Here is a 19,027-nt window from a genome sequence, read left to right as displayed (position 1 = left end):
CTCCTTGATTGGCCCGTTGAGGAAAGCGCTCTTCACATCCATTTGGAACAACCTGAAAGAATGGTGAGCGGCATATGCTAGCAAGATACGAATTGATTCTAGCCTAGCCATAGGAGCAAATGTCTCCTCAAAGTCCAAACCTGCGACTTGGGCATAACCTTTTGCCACAAGTCGAGCCTTGTTCCTCGTCACCACCCCGTGCTCGTCCTGTTTGTTGCGGAACACCCACTTGGTTCCCACAACATTTTGCTTGGGACGAGGCACCAATGTCCAAACTTCATTGCGCTTGAAGTTGTTAAGTTCCTCCTGCATGGCCAATACCCAATCCGGATCTAGCAAGGCCTCCTCTACCCTGAAAGGCTCAATAGAAGAGACAAAGGAGTAATGCTCACAAAAATTAACTAATCGAGATCGAGTAGTTACTCCCTTGCTAATGTCACCCAAAATTTGGTCGACGGGATGATCCCTTTGAATCACCGCTCGAACTTGGGTTGGAGGTGCCGGTTGCGCTTCTTCCTCCATTATGTGATCATCTTGTGCTCCCCCTTGATCACACGCCTCCTTTTGATGAACCTGTTCATCGTCTTGAGTTGGGGGATGCACCGTTGTTGAGGAAGAAGGTTGATCACGTTCATCTTGTTCCTGTGGCCGCACTTCTCCAATCGCCATGGTTCGTATAGCGGCCGTCGGAACATCTTCTTCATCTACATCATCACAATCAATAACTTGCTCTCTTGGAGAGCCATTAGTCTCATCAAATACAACGTCGCTAGAGACTTCAACCAAACCCGATGATTTGTTGAAGACTCTATACGCCTTTGTATTTGAGTCATAACCTAACAAAAACCCTTCTACAGCTTTTGGAGCAAATTTAGAATTTCTACCTTTCTTTACTAGAATGTAGCATTTGCTTCCAAAAACACGAAAGTAGGATACATTGGGTTTGTTACCGGTTAGTAGCTCATACGAAGTCTTCTTGAGGAGGCGATGTAGGTAGACCCTGTTGATGGCGTGGCAAGCCGTGTTCACGGCTTCCGACCAGAAACACTCGGGGGTCTTGAATTCTCCAAGCATCGTCCTCGCCATATCGATTAGCGTCCTGTTCTTCCTCTCTACCACACCATTTTGCTGTGGTGTGTAGGGAGCAGAGAACTCGTGCTTGATCCCTTCCTCCTCAAGAAACTCCTCCACTTGAAGATTCTTGAACTCGGACCCGTTGTCGCTCCTTATCTTCTTCACCTTGAGCTCAAACTCATTTTGAGCTCTCCTTAGGAAGCGCTTGAGGGTCCCTTGGGTTTCAGACTTATCCTGCAAAAAGAACACCCAAGTGAAGCGGGAAAAGTCATCAACAATAACTAGACCATACTTACTTCCCCCTATGCTCAGATAGGCGACGGGTCCGAAGAGGTCCATATGCAGCAGCTCTAGGGGTCTTGAAGTGGTCATCACAATCTTGCTGTGATGCGCTCCTCCCACTTGTTTACCTGCTTGACAAGCTGCACAAGGTCTATCTTTTTCGAAATGTACGTTAGTCAACCCTATCACGTGTTCTCCCTTTAGAAGCTTGTGAAGGTTCTTCATCCCCACATGTGCTAAGCGGCGATGCCACAGCCTGCCCATGCTAGTCTTAGCAATTAAGCATGCATCTAGACCGGCCTCTTCTTTTGCAAAATCAACTAAGTAGAGCTTGCCGTCTAATACACCCTTAAAAGCTAGTGAACCATCACTTCTTCTAAAGACAGACACATCTACATTTGTAAATAGACAGTTATATCCCATATGACATAATTGACTAACAGATAGCAAATTATATCCAAGACTCTCCACTAAAAACACATTAGAGATAGAATGCTCATTGGAGATTGCAATTTTACCTAGCCCTTTTACCTTGCCTTGATTCCCATCACCGAATATAATTGAATCTTGGGAATCCTTATTCTTGACATAGGAGGTGAACATCTTCTTCTCCCCCGTCATATGGTTTGTGCATCCGCTGTCGATAATCCAGCTTGAACCCCCGGATGCATAAACCTGCAAGGCAAATTTAGGCTTGGGACTTAGGTACCCAACTCTTGTTGGGTCCTACAAGGTTAGTCACAATTGTCTTAGGGACCCAAATGCAAGTTTTATCACCCTTGCATTTTGCCCCTAACTTCCTAGCAATCACCTTTCTATCCTTTCTACAAATTGCAAAGGAAGCATTCAAAGCATGATATATTGTAGAAGGCTCATTAACTTTCCTAGGAATATTAACAACATTTCTCCTAGGCCTATTATGAACAACATTCCTTCTACCAATATTTTTATCATGCACATATGAAGAACTAGAAGCAAACATAGCATGAGAAAAATCATCGTAAGCATTATAACTCCTATCATGATACAAAAAGGCATGATTCTTTTTAGCACTAGTAGCCATAGGGGCCTTCCCTTTCTCCTTGGCGGAGATGGGAGCCTTATGGCTTGTCAAGTTCTTGGCTTCCCTTTTGTAGCCAAGTCCATCCTTAATTGAGGGATGTCTACCAATCGTATAGGCATCCCTTGCAAATTTTAATTTATCAAATTCGCTTTTGCTAGTCTTAAGTTGGGCATTAAGACTAGCCACTACATCATTCAAATTAGAAATTGAGACTAGGTGTTCACTACAAGCATCAATGTCAAAATCTTTACACCTAGTACAAATTACAACATGTTCTACACAAGAATTAGATTTATTTGCTACTTCTAGTTTAGCATTTAAATCATTGTTGACACCTTCTAAAGTAGAAATGGTTTTATGACAAGTAGATAATTCACCAGAGAGTATTTCATTCCTTTTAATTTCTAGGGCAAGAGAATTTTGTGCACTAACAAATTTATCATGCTCCTCATATAAAAGATCTTCTTGTTTTTCTAGTAATCTATTCTTGTCATTCAAAGCATCAATCAACTCATTAATCTTATCTATCTTAGATCTATCTAAGCCTTTGAATAAGCATGAATAGTCTATGTCATCATCATCACTAGACTCATTATCACTAGAAGAAACATAAGTGGAGTCTCGAGTACTCACCTTCTTCTCCCTTGCCATAAGGCATGTGTGACGCTCGTTGGGGAAGAGAGATGACTTGTTGAAGGCGGTGGCGGCGAGTCCTTCATTGTCGGAGTCGGAGGAGGAGCAATCCGAATCCCACTCCTTTCCTATATGTGCCTCGCCCTTGGCCTTCTTGTAATGCTTCTTCTTCTCCCTTTTGTTCCCCTTTTCCTGGTCACTTTCATTATCGGGACAGTTAGCAATGAAATGACCAATCTTACCACATTTGAAGCACGAGCGCTTCTCCTTTGTCTTGGTCTTGCTTGGCTGTCCCTTGCGACCTTTAAGCGCCGTCTTGAAGCGCTTAATGATGAGGGCCATCTCCTCATTATTGAGCCCGGCCGCCTCAACTTGCGCCACCTTGCTCGGTAGCGCCTCCTTGCTCCTCGTTGCCTTGAGAGCAAGGGGTTGCGGCTCGTTGATCGGACCATTCAAGGCGTCGTCCACGTATCTTGCCTCCTTGATCATCATTCGCCCGCTAACGAATTTCCCAAGTACTTCTTCGGGTGACATCTTGGTGTACCTAGGATTTTCACGAATATTGTTCACCAAATGAGGATCAAGAACAGTAAAGGACCTTAGCATTAGGCGGACGACGTCGTGATCCGTCCATCGCGTGCTTCCGTAGCTCCTTATTTTGTTGATAAGGGTCTTGAGCCGGTTGTATGTTTGAGTTGGCTCCTCGCCCCTTATCATTGCGAACCGTCCAAGCTCGCCCTCCACCAACTCCATCTTGGTGAGTAAGGTGACATCGTTCCCCTCATGAGAGATCTTGAGGGTGTCCCAGATCTGCTTGGCATTGTCCAAGCCGCTCACCTTATGGTACTCGTCCCTGCACAAAGAGGCTAGCAACACAGTAATAGCTTGTGCATTTTTATGAATCTGTTCATTAATAAACATGGGACTATCCGTACTATCAAAGTGCATTCCACTTTCTACAATCTCCCATATGCTAGGATGGAGAGAGAACAAGTGACTACGCATTTTGTGACTCCAAAATCCGTAGTCCTCTCCATCAAAATGAGGAGGTTTACCAAGTGGAATAGATAATAAATGAGCATTAGTACTTTGAGGAATACGAGAGTAATCAAAAGAAAAGTTCGAATTGACCGGTTTCTTTCTCTCGTATTCGTTGTGGTCGTCGTCCTTTTGGGAGGAAGTAGACTCATCGCTGTCGTAGTAGACGATCTCCTTGATGCGTCTTGTCTTCTTCTTCTTCCCATCTTTGCGTCTGTGGCCCGAGCCCGAGTCGTTGGACTTGTCATCCCTTGGCTCGTTGACGAAGGACTCCTCCTTGTCGTTGATCACGATTCCCTTCCCTTTAGGATCCATCTCTTCGGGCGGTTAGTCCCTTTGTGAAGAGAACGGCTCTGATACCAATTGAGAGCACCTAGAGGGGGGGTGAATAGGTGATCTTGTGAAAACTTAAACTTATAGCCACAAAAACTTGTTAAGTGTTAGCGCAATAATTGCCAAGTGGCTAGAGAGGAGTCACAACAAAACACAATACCACAAGAGATCAAATACAGAGATGACACATTGGTTTATCCCGTGGTTCGGCCAAGACCAACGCTTGCCTACTCCACGTTGTGGCGTCCCAACGGACGAGGGTTGCAATCAACCCCTCTCAAGTGGTTCAAAGACCAACTTGAATACCACGGTGTTTTGCTTTGCCTTTCAATATCCCGTTTGCGAGGAATCTCCACAAGTTGGAGCCTCTCGCCCTTACACTTAAGATTCACAAAGAAATACGGAGTAAGGGAGAACTAGCAACGCACACAAGACTCAAAATCAGAGCAACAGCACGCACACAAGTCGCAACAAGAGCTCGCAACACAACTCAATGAGTTCACAACTCAACAAGAGCTCTAGATGCTATCACAATGAACCAAATGCGTGGAATCGATGTCTTGGTGCTTAGGGATGTTGTAGGAATGCTTGGTGTCCTCCTCCATGCGCCTAGGGGTCCCTTTTATAGCCCCAAGGCAGCTAGGAGCCGTTGAGAACAAATCCAGAAGGCCATCCTTGCCTTCTGTCGTCGGGCGCACCGGACAGTCCGGTGCACACCGGACACTGTCCGGTGCCCGATTTCCTTCCTTAAACAGCGCAGTCGGCCGTTGCAGATCTGGGAGCCGTTGGCGCACCGGACATGTCCGGTGCACACCGGACAGTCCGGTGCCCCCTTCCGACCGTTGGCTCGGCCACGTGTCCCGCACAGATCGCGCGGCCGACCGTTGGCCCGGCCAACCGTTGGCTCACCGGACAGTCCGGTGCACACCGGACAGTCCGGTGAATTTTAGCCGTCCGTCGCCAGTCAATTCCCGAGAGCGGCCAGTTCGCCCGAGGCAGCCTGGTGCACCGGACACTGTCCGGTGCACCACCGGACCGTCCGGTGCCCCAGACCGAAACAGCCTTTTGGCTGTACACAGCCAACTCTCCTCTTTTCTTCTTCTTCCTGTTTCTGATACTTAGACAAGTATATTAGTACACAAAACCAATGTACTAAGACTTAGAAACATACCTTTGCTCTAGATTTGCACTTTGTTCATCCATGGGCATTGATTCACATTTAAGCACTTGTGTTGACACTCAATCACCAAAATACTTAGAAATGGCCCAAGGGCACATTTCCCTTTCAGGAGCGGAGTTCGCCGTCTTCCGGGGCTTAGCCCGAGTCCGAGCCCTGGGTTGGGCGGAGCGGAGTTCGCCGTCTTCCGGGGCTTAGCCCGAGTCCGAGCCCTGGGTCGGGCGGAGCGGAGTTCGCCGTCTTCCGGAGCTTAGCCCGAGTCCGAGCCCTGGGTCGGGCGGAGCTTCTTATGGCGCCTTTGGCAGGGCCTTCGCGTTAAATGCTCCTGCAACTTGGTCGGTTGGTGCGGCGATTTAGTCAGGGTTGCTTCTTAGCGAAGGCAAGGCCTCGGGCGAGCCGGAGATGTGTCCGCCGTTAAAAAGGGGGGCCTCGGGCGAGACGGAAACCCCTCGGGGTCGGCTGCCCTTGCCCGAGGCTAGGCTCGGGCGAGGCGTGATCGAGTCGCTCGTATGGACTGATCCCTGACTTAATCGCACCCATCAGGCCTCTGCAGCTTTATGCTGATGGGGGTTACCAGCTGAGAATTAGGCGTCTTGAGGGTACCCCTAATTATGGTCCCTGACAGTTCTATTGCTTGTTTTGTGGCCAGGATCGTGCATTTTTCCTATGTTGTTGTGTCACACCGGTGGATGCCATAGCGGAGAATGCAGAGAGCAATGGAGTGGAATCGGAAGGAGGAGGTCTGAAGCGGAGGTTGCTGTGCGCCATTCTGGGTTGTATTGGGTGAGTGCGTGAGTTGCGTTGTGGGCCGGCCCATGTAAGGGAACTATATAGGTTTTGTCTCAGACTTGAGGAGGGGTTAAGAAAATAATTGTGAAAGAAATACTACCTGAGACTCGTGTCCTGCTTCTGACGGCGTCCACACTCACGTCGCGACGATCCACAACTCGCTGGCGGCCACGAGCCATCACAACCTGGTATCAGATTCGGGCTTCCTCGACGTGGGCGATCCTATCGCGCTGCCTCCTCGGTGGTCGCGACGGTGCCTGTACCGAAACCCTCGACGCAGACACGGTTTATTCTGGAGGCGATGACTACCAAGGAGCGGGAAGATGCAGATCGGTGGGAGAGGATGATGGCGAAGCTCGATCAGCTCACGGAGAAGGTCGTGGGCATGGATGAGGTTCAACAACAATTGCTGGCGCAGGCAAGCTTGGCGGCCGACGTGGCCCAGAAGGCGATGGAGGAGAGAGTCCGTTTCGCGCAACAGTTGGAACAAACGGGGAAGGAGGTGGTGGAACTGCGTCTGGAGCAGATGGCGCGGGACATGGAGTCGTCGAAGTCCGTGCTCAACGGTCGGCCTCGCGGCGCTGCACCGTCACCTGCACCACCAGAAAACAATCGCATGTATGGGGGTGTTCCGTTGCATCACAACCGTGACATGGGAGGGCGTCGGATTGAGGAGATTGAGGAAGGTCATCTACCCATACCACGGATGCCATTTCCCAGGTTTGCAGGAGAGGAACCCAGGATCTGGATTGACAGATGTGTTGATTATTTCACACTTTATCGGGTCCCTGAATCAGTGTGGGTTGTGTCGGCATCGTTGAACATGGAGGGGAATGCGTCTCGGTGGTTTCAGATTTTTATGATTCAGTATGGTCCATGCTCGTGGGAAGAGTTTTGTGAAGCTGTGCTGTTGAAGTTTGGGTCGGAGGAGTATTCACAGGCCATGCAGTCCTTACTGGAGATTAGGCAGACTGGATCTGTGGAGGAGTACAAAAAGGTGTTTGATGAGGCGCGGTATGCAACTTTTGTCCATAATCATGATTTAGATGAGACTTTTTTTGTGGCCCATTTCATTAAGGGGTTGAAGCAAGAGCTGCAAGGACCGGTTAAGTCTCATTTGCCAGCTTCGGTGGAACGAGCAGCATTGTTAGCCAGGATCCAACAAGGAATATTGGACAAACAACGACAGAAGTCATTCAAGATGGTCAATCAGGGCCGTTTGGGGGGTGTTGTGTCCAAATCCGACACTAGAGGGTCTGCTTCCTTACCCGAGCCGTCTAAAGAGAGATTGGTGAAGGAGTATAGGAGGCAGAATGGGCTGTGCTATACTTGTGGCGACAAGTTTGAACCTGGCCATCAAGCTCACTGTCCAAAAAAGTGCAGATGCAATTGCATGCCCTCACTGTCGAGGATTTGGGTATGACACTATCCGAGCAAACGTTGACACAAATTGAGCAGGAGGAAAAAAGGGAAGAGGAGAATTTTATGTTGTCACTTAATGCTCTTAGTGGTACCACAAATGAGGAATGTATGGCTGAGAGCCTTATTGCAGAATCAGGTGATGTTGGTGCTGGTGGATTCGGGCAGCTCCACTAGTTTCATTAACAAGCAGTTGGTAGATAGAATGGGGCTGCCAGTGCATCCTTGTGCTTCAGCTAAAGTGAGGGTGGCAAATGGGGAGATTATGTATAGTGACACGATGGTACGATCATTGGAATGGTGGGCCAATGGGCATACCTATCAATGTGATATGAGGGTGTTGGGGCTGGGAGCATATGATGCTATTTTGGGCTATGATTGGTTGTGCAGACACAGTCCCATGCATTGTAATTGGGATGATAAGGTTATTAGTTTTGTTGACAAAGGAGTGGAGGTTCAGTTGGTAGGCAATACTGCACAACATCAGGTTGTGGAGGAAGTTTCTACTCTACAGGTGGAGAAATGGCTGCGAGGGAATGATATCTGGGTGTTTGCATTGTTGGAGGAGGTGATTGAGGAGAACAGCAAAGAGATCCATCCAGAATTGCAGGTGTTGTTGGGGGAATTCAGTGACATTTTTGTTATACCAACTGAATTGCCTCCATCTCGACCATTTGACCATCATATTCCGTTGCTCCCTGGATCCATTCCGGTCAATGCTCGACCCTACAAATATTCTCCTCATCATAAGACAGAGATTGAAAAGCAAGTTGCTGCGTTGTTGAAATCCGGTCTGATCACCCCCAGTGTGAGCCCATTTGCTTCTCCGGTCCTTTTAGTGCAAAAGAAGGATGGTACGTGGCGGTTCTGTGTGGATTACCGTAAGCTCAATGATATGACCATCAAGAATCGGTTTCCGATGCCGGTGGTCGAGGAGATTTTGGATGAGCTTGCTGGCACTCAATTCTTTTCCAGTCTGGACATGACTTCGGGGTATCATCAGGTGCGCATGGGCGCCTCCGAGGAGTTTAAGACTGTGTTTAAAACTCACCAGGGCCACTACCAGTTTCGGGTCATGCCTTTTGGACTTACTAACGCTCTGGCTACATTCCAGTGTGCGATGAACTTGGTGCTAGCTCCTTTCCTTCGAAAATTTGTTATGATCTTTATTGATGATATCTTGGTTTATAGTCCCACTTGGCATTCTCATTTGGAGCATCTGAGGCTGGTCTTTGCTGCCTTAAGGGACCACAAGTTTTATCTCAAAGAGAGGAAATGTGTATTTGGTAAAAAGGAGCTGATTTATTTGGGCCATATTATATCTGGTGAGGGTGTGGCTACTGACCCACAGAAGACAGCAGCTATGCTCAAGTGGCCGACACCAATGAATGTCACTGATCTGCGAGGCTTTCTTGGGCTGACAGGGTACTACAGGCGATTTGTGCAAGGGTACGGGATAGTTGCCCGGCCACTAACGAAGTTACTGCAGAAAGGGGCTTTCAAGTGGACACCAGAAGCTGAACTGGCTTTTCAACGTCTGAAGCAGGCTATGGTTTCCACTCCGGTATTGGCATTACCTGATTTTAACATACCATTTGCTGTCGAAACTTACGCCTATGATGACGGGGTGGGAGCGGTGTTGATGCAGCAGGGGAGACCTATAGCTTTCTTGAGTAAGGCGTTGGGAGTTACCAATCAAAAACTTTCAATCTATGAGAAGGAGTTCATCGCCCTGATTATGGTTGTGGATCGTTGGCGTCATTATCTCCAACGGAGCGAGTTTGAAATCCGGATTGATCACAAGGCTCTCAGTTTCTTGGGTAGTCAGGAGCTTCATTCGGAGTTGCAACGTAAAGCCATGGCAAAGCTTATGGGGATGCAGTTCAAAGTCATCTACAAGCAGGGCAAAGAGAACAAAGTCGCTGATGCTCTTTCTCGTGTGGGCTGTGTGATGGCGTTGACAACAATCAGTGAAGTTCAACCTCTCTGGATCCAAGAAGTTACGAATTCCTATGTGACTAATTCTGATGCGCAGTCACAGCTGGCTCGGTTGTGTGTCCACAGCCCGGATGAGCATGGCTACTCTCTATCTCAAGGAGTCATCAGGAAGGGCAGTTTGATTTGGGTTGGCCAAAATTCTGCTCTTCGGACAAAGTTGGTGGCTGCATTGCATGATAGTGCCACGGGTGGTCATTCCGGGGTGCACACCACTTATCATCGACTGAAGAAATTGTTTTTTTGGAAGGGTATGAAGACTGATGTGGAAGATTTTGTCAAACAGTGTCCAATTTGTCAAAAGGCCAAAGGAGAGAGAGTCCACCCGGCTGGTTTATTGCAACCGCTTCCGGTCCCTCAAGGCGCTTGGCAGGATATTGCAATGGATTTCATAGAAAAACTGCCCAAGTCCAGTGGCTATGATACAATCTTGGTTGTGGTGGATCGTTTCTCGATGTATGCCCATTTTATAGCTATGAAACACCCTTTCACTGCTGCACAGGTGGCCCAAGTTGTTTTGGATCAGGTGGTCCGTTTGCATGGTCTTCCGAGATCTATTGTCAGTGACAGGGATAAAATCTTTACGAGTATTTTCTGGAGTCAATTATTCAAGCTGTTGGGCACTAAGCTGAACCTGAGCACGGCATATCACCCACAGACTGACGGCCAAAGTGAGCGGGTTAACAAATGTGTGGAGATGTACCTGCGGTGCGCAGTCCATGCTCAACCCACTAAATGGAAGAATTGGTTGCCTTTGGCAGAATTTTGGTACAATACCACATACCACACTTCCCTGGCTTGTTCTCCTTTCAAAGTGATGTACGGTTATGACCCTCCGTTTGCAGCAGCACCTCATATTCCATCTGATGCCGTCGTTGATGTGGCACATCTGTTAGTAGAAAGGGCTCAATTCACCTTGATGTTGAGGGAGCAGCTTGCAGCAGCCTAGAACCGCATGAAGCTGAAGGCAGATCGTCTCCGGACCGAACGCCACTTTCAAGTCGGTGATATGGTTTTGCTCAAACTCCAACCGTATGCCCAAAACACTGTGGTCAGTAGACCATGTCCTAAGCTTGCCTTCAAGTTCTTTGGCCCTTACAAGATATTGGAGCGTGTGGGTGCAGTGGCTTACCGTTTGGAGCTGCCGGCTGCTGCTCAGGTGCACCCAGTGTTCCATGTCTCACAACTGAAACCATATATCCCAGACTACACTCCTGTATTTACCACTCTTCCTACTTCCTCGGATCTGAGTGGTCACAACGTCCAGCCTATGGAGATATTTGGATCGCAGATTGATCAAGAAAGGGAATCGGGCTGTGCCACAGGTGCTGATCAGGTGGAGTCACATTCCAGCGGACGCCACAACCTGGGAAGATTACTATGTTCTGCGTCAGCGCTATCCGGATGCTCTTGCTTGGGGCCAAGCAAGCGTTGCAGGGGGGGCAGATGTCACACCGGTGGATGCCATAGCGGAGAATGCAGAGAGCAATGGAGTGGAATCAGAAGGAGATGAGGTTTGAAGCGAAGGTTGTCGTGCGCCATTCTGGGTTGTATTGGGTGAGTGCGTGAGTTGCGTTGTGGGCCGGCCCATGTAAGGGAACTATATAGGTTGTCTCGGACTTGAGGAGGGGTTAAGAAAATAATTGAGAAAGAAATACTACCTGAGACTCGTGTCCTGCTTCTGACGGCGTCCACGCTCACGTCGCGGCGATCCACAACTCGCCGGCGGCCACGGGCCATCACACGTTGTTTTCTGCTTGTGCTTAGTATAGGAGTTGCTTGGAACTGTTGCTCTTCAAATTGAACTGGGTCTAGGGTTTACCATAGTTAAACCTTGGAACGTTCTTATTGCTCTTTCCTTTGGGTGGTGGTGGGGTGGGTTACCCGTGGGTACGATGAGGAATCTACATCCTCTTTCTTTCCTTAATGTCTGAATGAACTGGCAAAGTTATCAAAGCAGAGCCCTTGCATTCTTCTTACCCTCCTTTGTTTTAGTTCAACTGGGTCGACTTTCAAGATTGGCGTGTTTGGTTTGCTCAAGTAAAATAAAAGATGAAAACTAATTGCATTGGTTGCATTGCATGTGTTCTGTGCGTCTTGAGATGCTACCGTGCTAGTTACCTACTGCCATGGGTTGGGTTGGGTTTTTTTATACTTTCTTGAACAGATTGTAGTTGGAAGGACAGGTATAGAAACTCTCACAAATGAAGCTGGTGAAGTCACTAGGTACAGATAAATATATCGTTTCAAGCAAGTTTAATATCTGAAGCTGCACTCGCTATATTCCTAGTGCTGGTATTTTTTTTGAAAAAAAAATTGTTTGTTCGGCAGTCATTTGCAAGGAATGTTCAACCGGACAATAAGGTTATTGGAAGCGGGAATCAAGCCAGTGTAAACATGACTTCCATCCATTTGTTGCCACTGTAAGACATAAATATGTGTAAACAAATATATTGCCTTCTAAATGGATTGCTTCATTGTTTGTGCAGTTATGTTTTTGATGGCAAGCCTCCTGATATGAAGAAACAAGAGCTTGCTAAAAGGCATGATATATTTGAATTTTTATTTCATCCTTTGATTCTTCCTGTGTTATTTGACACACTTATATAGTATCTTTGCTTCAAAGTCTTCTCTCATTGCTAGAGTGTACTATTATTTTCAGATACTCAAAAAGAGAAGATGCAACCAAAAATCTGACTGAGGCAGTAGAGGTAATTGCCTTGCTCCAAGTTTGCTCACTTTTTGGTACCATAATCATTTGTCAATTCTTCTATTTCTGAATCCTAATGGAAAATGGTCCCTGATGTTTCAGGAGGGAGATAAAGATGCGATTGAAAATTGAGCAAGAGGACTGTAAAGGTGATTTCTTCTTTTCCAGTCAATAGCTTATGGTTTACTTGAAAAGTTCACGGGTACTCCAGCAGCAGAATTCGAGGTGATTTAGAATGTTTCTGAAGCCCCCTTTAGTTTACCTGAAAGAAGAAATAAGCTTCAGATTAAAGCCAGTCTGCTGCCGCTTCATTATATAGAGAAGCAGTAAAAGCCAGTACGGATTAAAACCAGACAAATAGGCTGTGAAAGCTGTGTGGCGTCATGACTTCACTTAGATTAAGTCATTGTTGTAACTCAAACCTTTGTTGAAAGTTTTCCCATGTTTCAAGCTTGGGAAAATTAGCTGTGTTTGAAGAGAGTGGTGTACCAAGTAACAAAACTTATCACGGTTGATAGTCTTCGTTCGTGCCTGTACATCTTCCTCTTGTTCTTTGAAGTATCTATGTTGCAAAATTAAGGCGGTTATGTTGTTGTCCTGCACTTTGCCCGGTAATGTGCTCGATCCAGCGTTGCCTGTGGAGAAATGTGCGAAGTGCGTGCTAGGGCGCCTGTCTGCGGAGAATGGTCACCACCGGTGTTCACCATTTCGTTTTTACTGCATCAAATTTCGTTTTTTTACTAATTTTTTACTTTTGTATTTTTGAATTTGGAGCCGAAATTCGCATCTCGGTCAGCAGCGAAACGGGAATTCCCGGTGAGAAAGTGGTCACCACAAGCGGTTGCAAGTGGAAACAGGAGATGAGGTGAACTGGTTACAGAATTGAAATGGCAAAACATTGACAGTTGACACGGTCGCAGCAGATGAAGCCGCTGAGCACGACAAACATCATTCCAGTAGACAACAGTGCGGATCTCAGAAAAGAAAGATTCAGAAAGTCCTCATTAGACTGAAATAATAAACACTACGAGCTGTAAAAAGAATCCTTACGGTAAATAATCACACAACATGCTAGCTGAATCTTAGAAAGGAAGAGATGTACACAAACTACAGAGAAGGGAACCCAACAGTCTAAACTTTCCACCCACTATGCAGTTCTCAAATTCCCTCTTTGCCTTCCACAATTCACATACACATACACTGCACTGCCTTTGGTCTATCCTCAACTTTTGAACAATGGTCTATCCTGATCAGGTCTAAGCTTCTAGCCAGATCTAATAGGCACATCACAAACCAGGGGCACTTCTGCCCCAAGGACCTATACCTTCGCCCGAAGCTACAAAACTTTCCAGGGGATTGACAAAAAAAAAAGAGAAGGTTTCACCATCATGTGTTTGTCCGTCGTGTACCACCGTCGCCATCCTATTTGTCCCAACGGTCTTCACGCATGCCGAACTCCCATTTCTGAGGGAGGGGGCCATATATGGAGGAAAAGTTTGCCAAGCAATGCGTTCTGATGTCATAGTGCTTCTGGGTGTCCCGGCTAATGGCAACAGAAGAAAGCTTGGACGTATCGATAGCCCATGCGGGGTGGACGTACTCCACGGTCCTTGTGGTGGAGCTTGCATTCGCATACAGAAAATTCATGAGCAAGTCCTCGCAGTTGAAGTTCTTGTGCACATAGTCCCTCCCCTCACGAGCCTTCTCGCTCCAGTAAGTCTTGAAAGCAAACTCTTTGTCCATGAAGGCAGCACCTGTGAGTATCAGATTGTATCCATTCTTACCCCTAGCGTACCTCTCATTCCTGTACTGCATAGGGTTGCCATCTATCATCCGGGGGTAGAAGCCCACCATCCGCTCAGGGTGTTCTCTCCAGACCCTAAATCCTTTCTCTAAGTCGGTGCAAGTCATCATGATATCATCGTCCAGTTCAAGAACAGCTCTGGTCTTTATCAGAGGATCCACCCTAAATCTGTTGTTAAGAGAATTGGTCTCCTCGACCCGTATCCTCACAGGCACAGTGGAGTCAAACGCGTCACTACTTGGAGGGTTACCTTTGTTCCAAACAACAACTATCTCCCTAACCGATTCACATCTAGAGTAGTGTTCGATGAACACTTTCAAATTCCAGAGACGGGCTTCATATGTCATTGTGATCATCGTAAACTGGGAGTGTTGCCCTTGATATGTGTACGCCTCTTCAGCGCCATTGCCGCCACATAAGAAATGCACGGCAATGCAGACATTTATGGCACCAAATAGAGCAACTACACAGAAGAAAAGCACGTTGGACCAAGTCTTTTCGCTGAGCTTGGTTTTAGCAGCAGAGATATATCTGCTGATGCTGGTAGAATATCTGCGGACTTTCTGGTTGAAGCGGTGCACGTAGAAGATACGGGATAATTCTGTTCTCCTTGTGAGAGGAACCCATAAACTGGGAGGAACGTAACAACTGATTGCACCTTTCATAAAACCCACAAAAACGACAAGGGCACTGGCCAACAGGAAAGCTAAGTAACCAATGAGAGAGCGTCTGGTTGAATCACCTGAAGGAACTCGATCACCATCCATTACAGCAATCCATCCACCAGATGCGAGTTGTTGTGCATCCATGTGATGGTACCTCATGCCATTCCATGCATTTCTCCCTTTCTTTGGCTCCTCTATCCCAAGATTTACAGGGACCTCTTTGTATTCCTCCTTGCTTAGCTTTTCAACCTTGTGCAACTTAACCATCCGGCCATAAGTACCACTGCAATCCTGGCCGGGGCGATATAATGACCCTTCAAAAATGAAGAGTCTCCCACCATTTCGAGCTCCCAAACTTTTGTCTGATTTGTAGATAGGATTTTTCTTGTGCTCAGTCCAAGGACCAAGAGGAGAATTGCTGTACCAAATCTCAAGCTCCGCATTCTTCTCAACACCATACCGTGTAAAATCAGATGCAAATAGCCACCAGTATCCCTCAAATTGGACTAACGAGGCATCAATAAGTGGCTTATTGACAAGAACCTTCTCCAATGTCCATTCGAGGGGAAACTTAGTAGCACGATAAAGGCGCAGCTCCTTCTTCTTGTTTCCCTCTGGCATCATATAAATCTAAGAGAGAGAGAGAGAGAGAGAGAGAGAGAGAGAGAAGAGAGAGAGAGAGAGAGAGAGAGTTAGTATTTGGACATCATCATAGATGGTTATTGTTCTGTCAAGTAGATTTGAAGTTAAAGAATCTACCTCGTTCTCATACTTGAACACAAAAGGATATGACAGATGCCATGCCTCATCTAGTGCAATGCCAAGAAATTCCCACGTTGCACCTTGGTCGAAGCTTCTTGCAACTCCAATATCACCTTGCATTGAGGTTGTTGTTTTTGTTTCAAAGAAAATAAATAGTGTGTCCCCCTAGGAGATGCATAGTAGCGTATCAGAATGAGAGCTAGCAGGCGAAAATGCAAGCCTGGAAAATAGTATCTCAACTTAAGAATGCTACTCATTGGACAAAACCTAGCAAATAATTATCAAGAATGCATTTAGTCTGATAAATAGCATTTGTAGAAACTTTCTCCTCCTGCGTGGTTATACATATTCTACCAAGGAAAGATGTTATTGACAAGTAGATAGTGGAAGTGGTACCTGTTTACAGATCAACTTCTAGATTAATGGTTTCAAGCTTCCTATGTACCTAAGCAAAGCACATTTCGGTGTCTATCTCAACTAGATCTGAATCCTTTCATGAACTAAAACTCCCTGGGTACTATCTTATCATAGGATATTAGTTCATCCCAAACCATGCTTACATACTAGTAGTATACTGCACATCATAGAGTAGCAGCCACTACATGGTGGGCCTAACTTTGTATGCCTCAACTGAGACAAGGCAGTTACAAATTTTTTTTCACACGCTAGTAAGACACTGTCAATGGTATTCAGGCAATCAGCCAAACAGCATTATCTGTTATGTGCCTGACTAATCTGTGTCCTCTTAAGTATCCAAAAACCAAACACTAAACCCTCAAGCCCTGCGTGGGTGCTGAATTGTCGAATACAGCGACATCACCAATTCAGTAAGCGAGCCTGAATTTATTATTTTTCTCACTGATTTGCTCCCATAGCTTAGGCAATTTGCAAACCATCCCTACATCTACGCGAAGCAGAGTTCCACCCCGGGGAGGAGCGGCAGAACAAGCAGCAGCAGTGCCTCTGCCTCACCTCGACGTAGAGGAACGGGTCGGCGACAAAGTTGCTCGGGTACCCCGCCTCCGTCGCAGTCCCGCAGGTCAGGACGGGGTTCGCCACCGGCCACGCCGAGCTGTTGCCATTGCTCCTCCCTTCCTGGCCACCAAAATTACACCCCAGACAAGAGTAAGCACTCGAGGCGTCAACCTACTCACACACCACAACGACGCACGAAAGGAGCTGTTTTTAAGCTGAGCGGTGAGCGCCGCACGCCGCCTCACCAGCTCGATGGGACGGAGCGCGAGGGGGCTGCTGCCGTAGAACATGCCGACCGCCCACGACCCCTCGCCGTCGGGGCGGCACCCGACGGCGCCCGAGTCGGGGAGCCGGAACGACGAGACCACCAACCAGAAGTAGAACCCTCCGACGAGCGCCGCCGTGGCCGCCGTGGCCAGCAGGAACGAGGCGGCCGGCGGCCGCGCGGCCGCCGTGCGCACGCCGCTGCTCGGTGGTCTCATCGCGCCTCCTCGCCGCGCAGCCTGGCTAGCCATGCCCCGACGACGCCCGCCACCGGCCGTAGCATCGACCGCCCGATCGGATCCCGGGCTGCCTCTGCCCCTCTCTCTCTCTCTGTATGTTTGTCTGTCTCCCCAAGTCCGCCCGCAGCCCGCCGAGCTGGATCAGCTTGACTAGGCAATTATTTAAGCGAGAAAAAGCGAGGCGGCAGCGGCCGGCAGAGGATTAGCGGGCAATTAACGGGCGATTAATTAATCAATATATCGGGCAGCGAGCCAGAGCCTCCTCGCGGTCCTAGTGGCGACCTGCTTTGCCGGGGAGGTGAGGCGCGACGGCTGACGACCAAAGCGGACGGACGGCAGGGGGTCATTTGGATGCCGCGCTACTGCTTCGACCAAAGGAGTGAGGGGTTTTCGGTGGTGACGGCATGTTTGACAGGATGCAGCACGGTCTTCGATTTCCGAATTTGTCTTCGCTATTTCAAACATCTTTGATTTTTTTCCCAGAGTTTGATAATGACTTTTGTCCAAGAAAGTGATATAACGTGGGCATCCGTCCCTCCGGACTCCGGACTCCGGGCTCGCCCGCAAGCAAGCGCGGCCTCCTCCGCGCGTCCCGTCCGCGGGACTGCGGGAGCTCCGTCGTTGCGCTATTTCAATTATTTCAACGGCTGATGTGATATAAACTAAACTTTAATTAGATAACATATTCGCTTAGTTTTAATTTGTATCGACTTTTAATGTTTCTACATTATTTTTGTTTCTCTAGAGTCAAAACAGCCGCCTTTACGAGGACGGTGGACTACCTGGCAGTAGAGATAGTTTGTCCGGCGGCAAATTCGATGATAGGGCGCGGCCAGCGAGCGAGGAAAGAGTGACAACCGGTACACGGTGTCAACTGTCGACGGCGGGAACGAAAGTGGAAGTTTAGGTCACCGGCGGACTGGGATTAGGAAAGGATCGGCAAACAGCAGCGGGGATGGACGGCCGGTGGTGAGGTCGCCAGCGAGCGAGCATCGAGCAAGGTGAACGAGAAAGAACTGTGTCCAGACACTAGCATTTGTTCGGACGCTAGTACGGCCGTTTTGTGCTAATGATGTGACCGCTCTATTTCTACTACCACACAAATTTCAGACCAGATTTTACCCGGTTAAATACTTCGATCTTTGGTTGTCGTTGCCATGATTTTCTGTAGCTTCCGGGACATGCCCAAAATGCTTCGGCTGCTTTCCCGTCATCAAAACTTCCGCACTTTAGCAATCAATTTACCCTTTGTAACACTATAAAAATCATTAAATAAAAATAGTGCATTTAGTTAATAATGATATTTATGATAATTAATTTTCTTTTAAGTATTCGTTATTTATTTGCCTTTAGAATGATTTTTTATGCTCATGATTAATTTTGAATATTAAATATCATTTCTTCTTAAATTTAAATTTACATAAATAATATAATAAATATTAGTCTAAGAATTAATATTTTATTTATAAATAATTTTGGTTTGATTATTATGAATTTTATGATTATTTGAATAGGTATTTCGAAATTAGAAAAGAAAAAAAAGAGAAAAAAAACAAAACCCTAATCCTAATCAGCCCACTAGGGGCCCAACTAGAAGGAGTTGTCGCCCCTAACCCTAGCCTCCTCTCCCTGGCAGCCGCCGCCACCCCCTGGCCCCACCTTCTCTCTTCCTCCCTCTCTTCTCTGCTTGCCCGCGCGCGCCGCCCAGGACCCGGCCTCGGCACCCCGCGCCACCCGCGTGCACCCGAGCGCCCCTGCCCCACGCCCGTGGAGCAGCGCCCCACGCCCAGCCACAGGACCGAAGC

At 47.5% G+C, this 19,027-nt stretch overlaps 1 protein-coding gene across 2 annotated transcripts; it reads right to left on the bottom strand.

The window, feature by feature from the left end:
• Nucleotides 1–13,484: 13,484 nt before the first annotated feature.
• Nucleotides 13,485–17,556, bottom strand: LOC103635268 (glucosamine inositolphosphorylceramide transferase 1). Of its 2 annotated transcripts, none has more exons than XM_020542424.2 (4): nt 16,965–17,556; nt 16,717–16,839; nt 15,742–15,909; nt 13,485–15,612 (listed from the first exon to the last, which is right to left on the bottom strand). In XM_020542424.2, the coding sequence occupies exons 1-4, from the start codon at nt 17,232–17,234 to the stop codon at nt 13,936–13,938; spliced, it is 2,238 nt and encodes a 745-aa protein (XP_020398013.1). In that variant the 5' UTR covers nt 17,235–17,556; the 3' UTR covers nt 13,485–13,935. The 2 variants fall into 2 exon arrangements, with proteins under 2 accessions (XP_020398013.1, XP_020398014.1); XM_020542425.3 differs by having other exon boundaries at nt 13,487–15,612; nt 16,717–16,835; nt 16,965–17,352.
• Nucleotides 17,557–19,027: the final 1,471 nt, after the last annotated feature.

Source organism: Zea mays, chromosome 8 (assembly GCF_902167145.1).
Source record: "Zea mays cultivar B73 chromosome 8, Zm-B73-REFERENCE-NAM-5.0, whole genome shotgun sequence".
Lineage (NCBI taxonomy): Eukaryota > Viridiplantae > Streptophyta > Magnoliopsida > Poales > Poaceae > Zea > Zea mays.
This window is presented reverse-complemented; position numbering and strand designations above follow the sequence as displayed.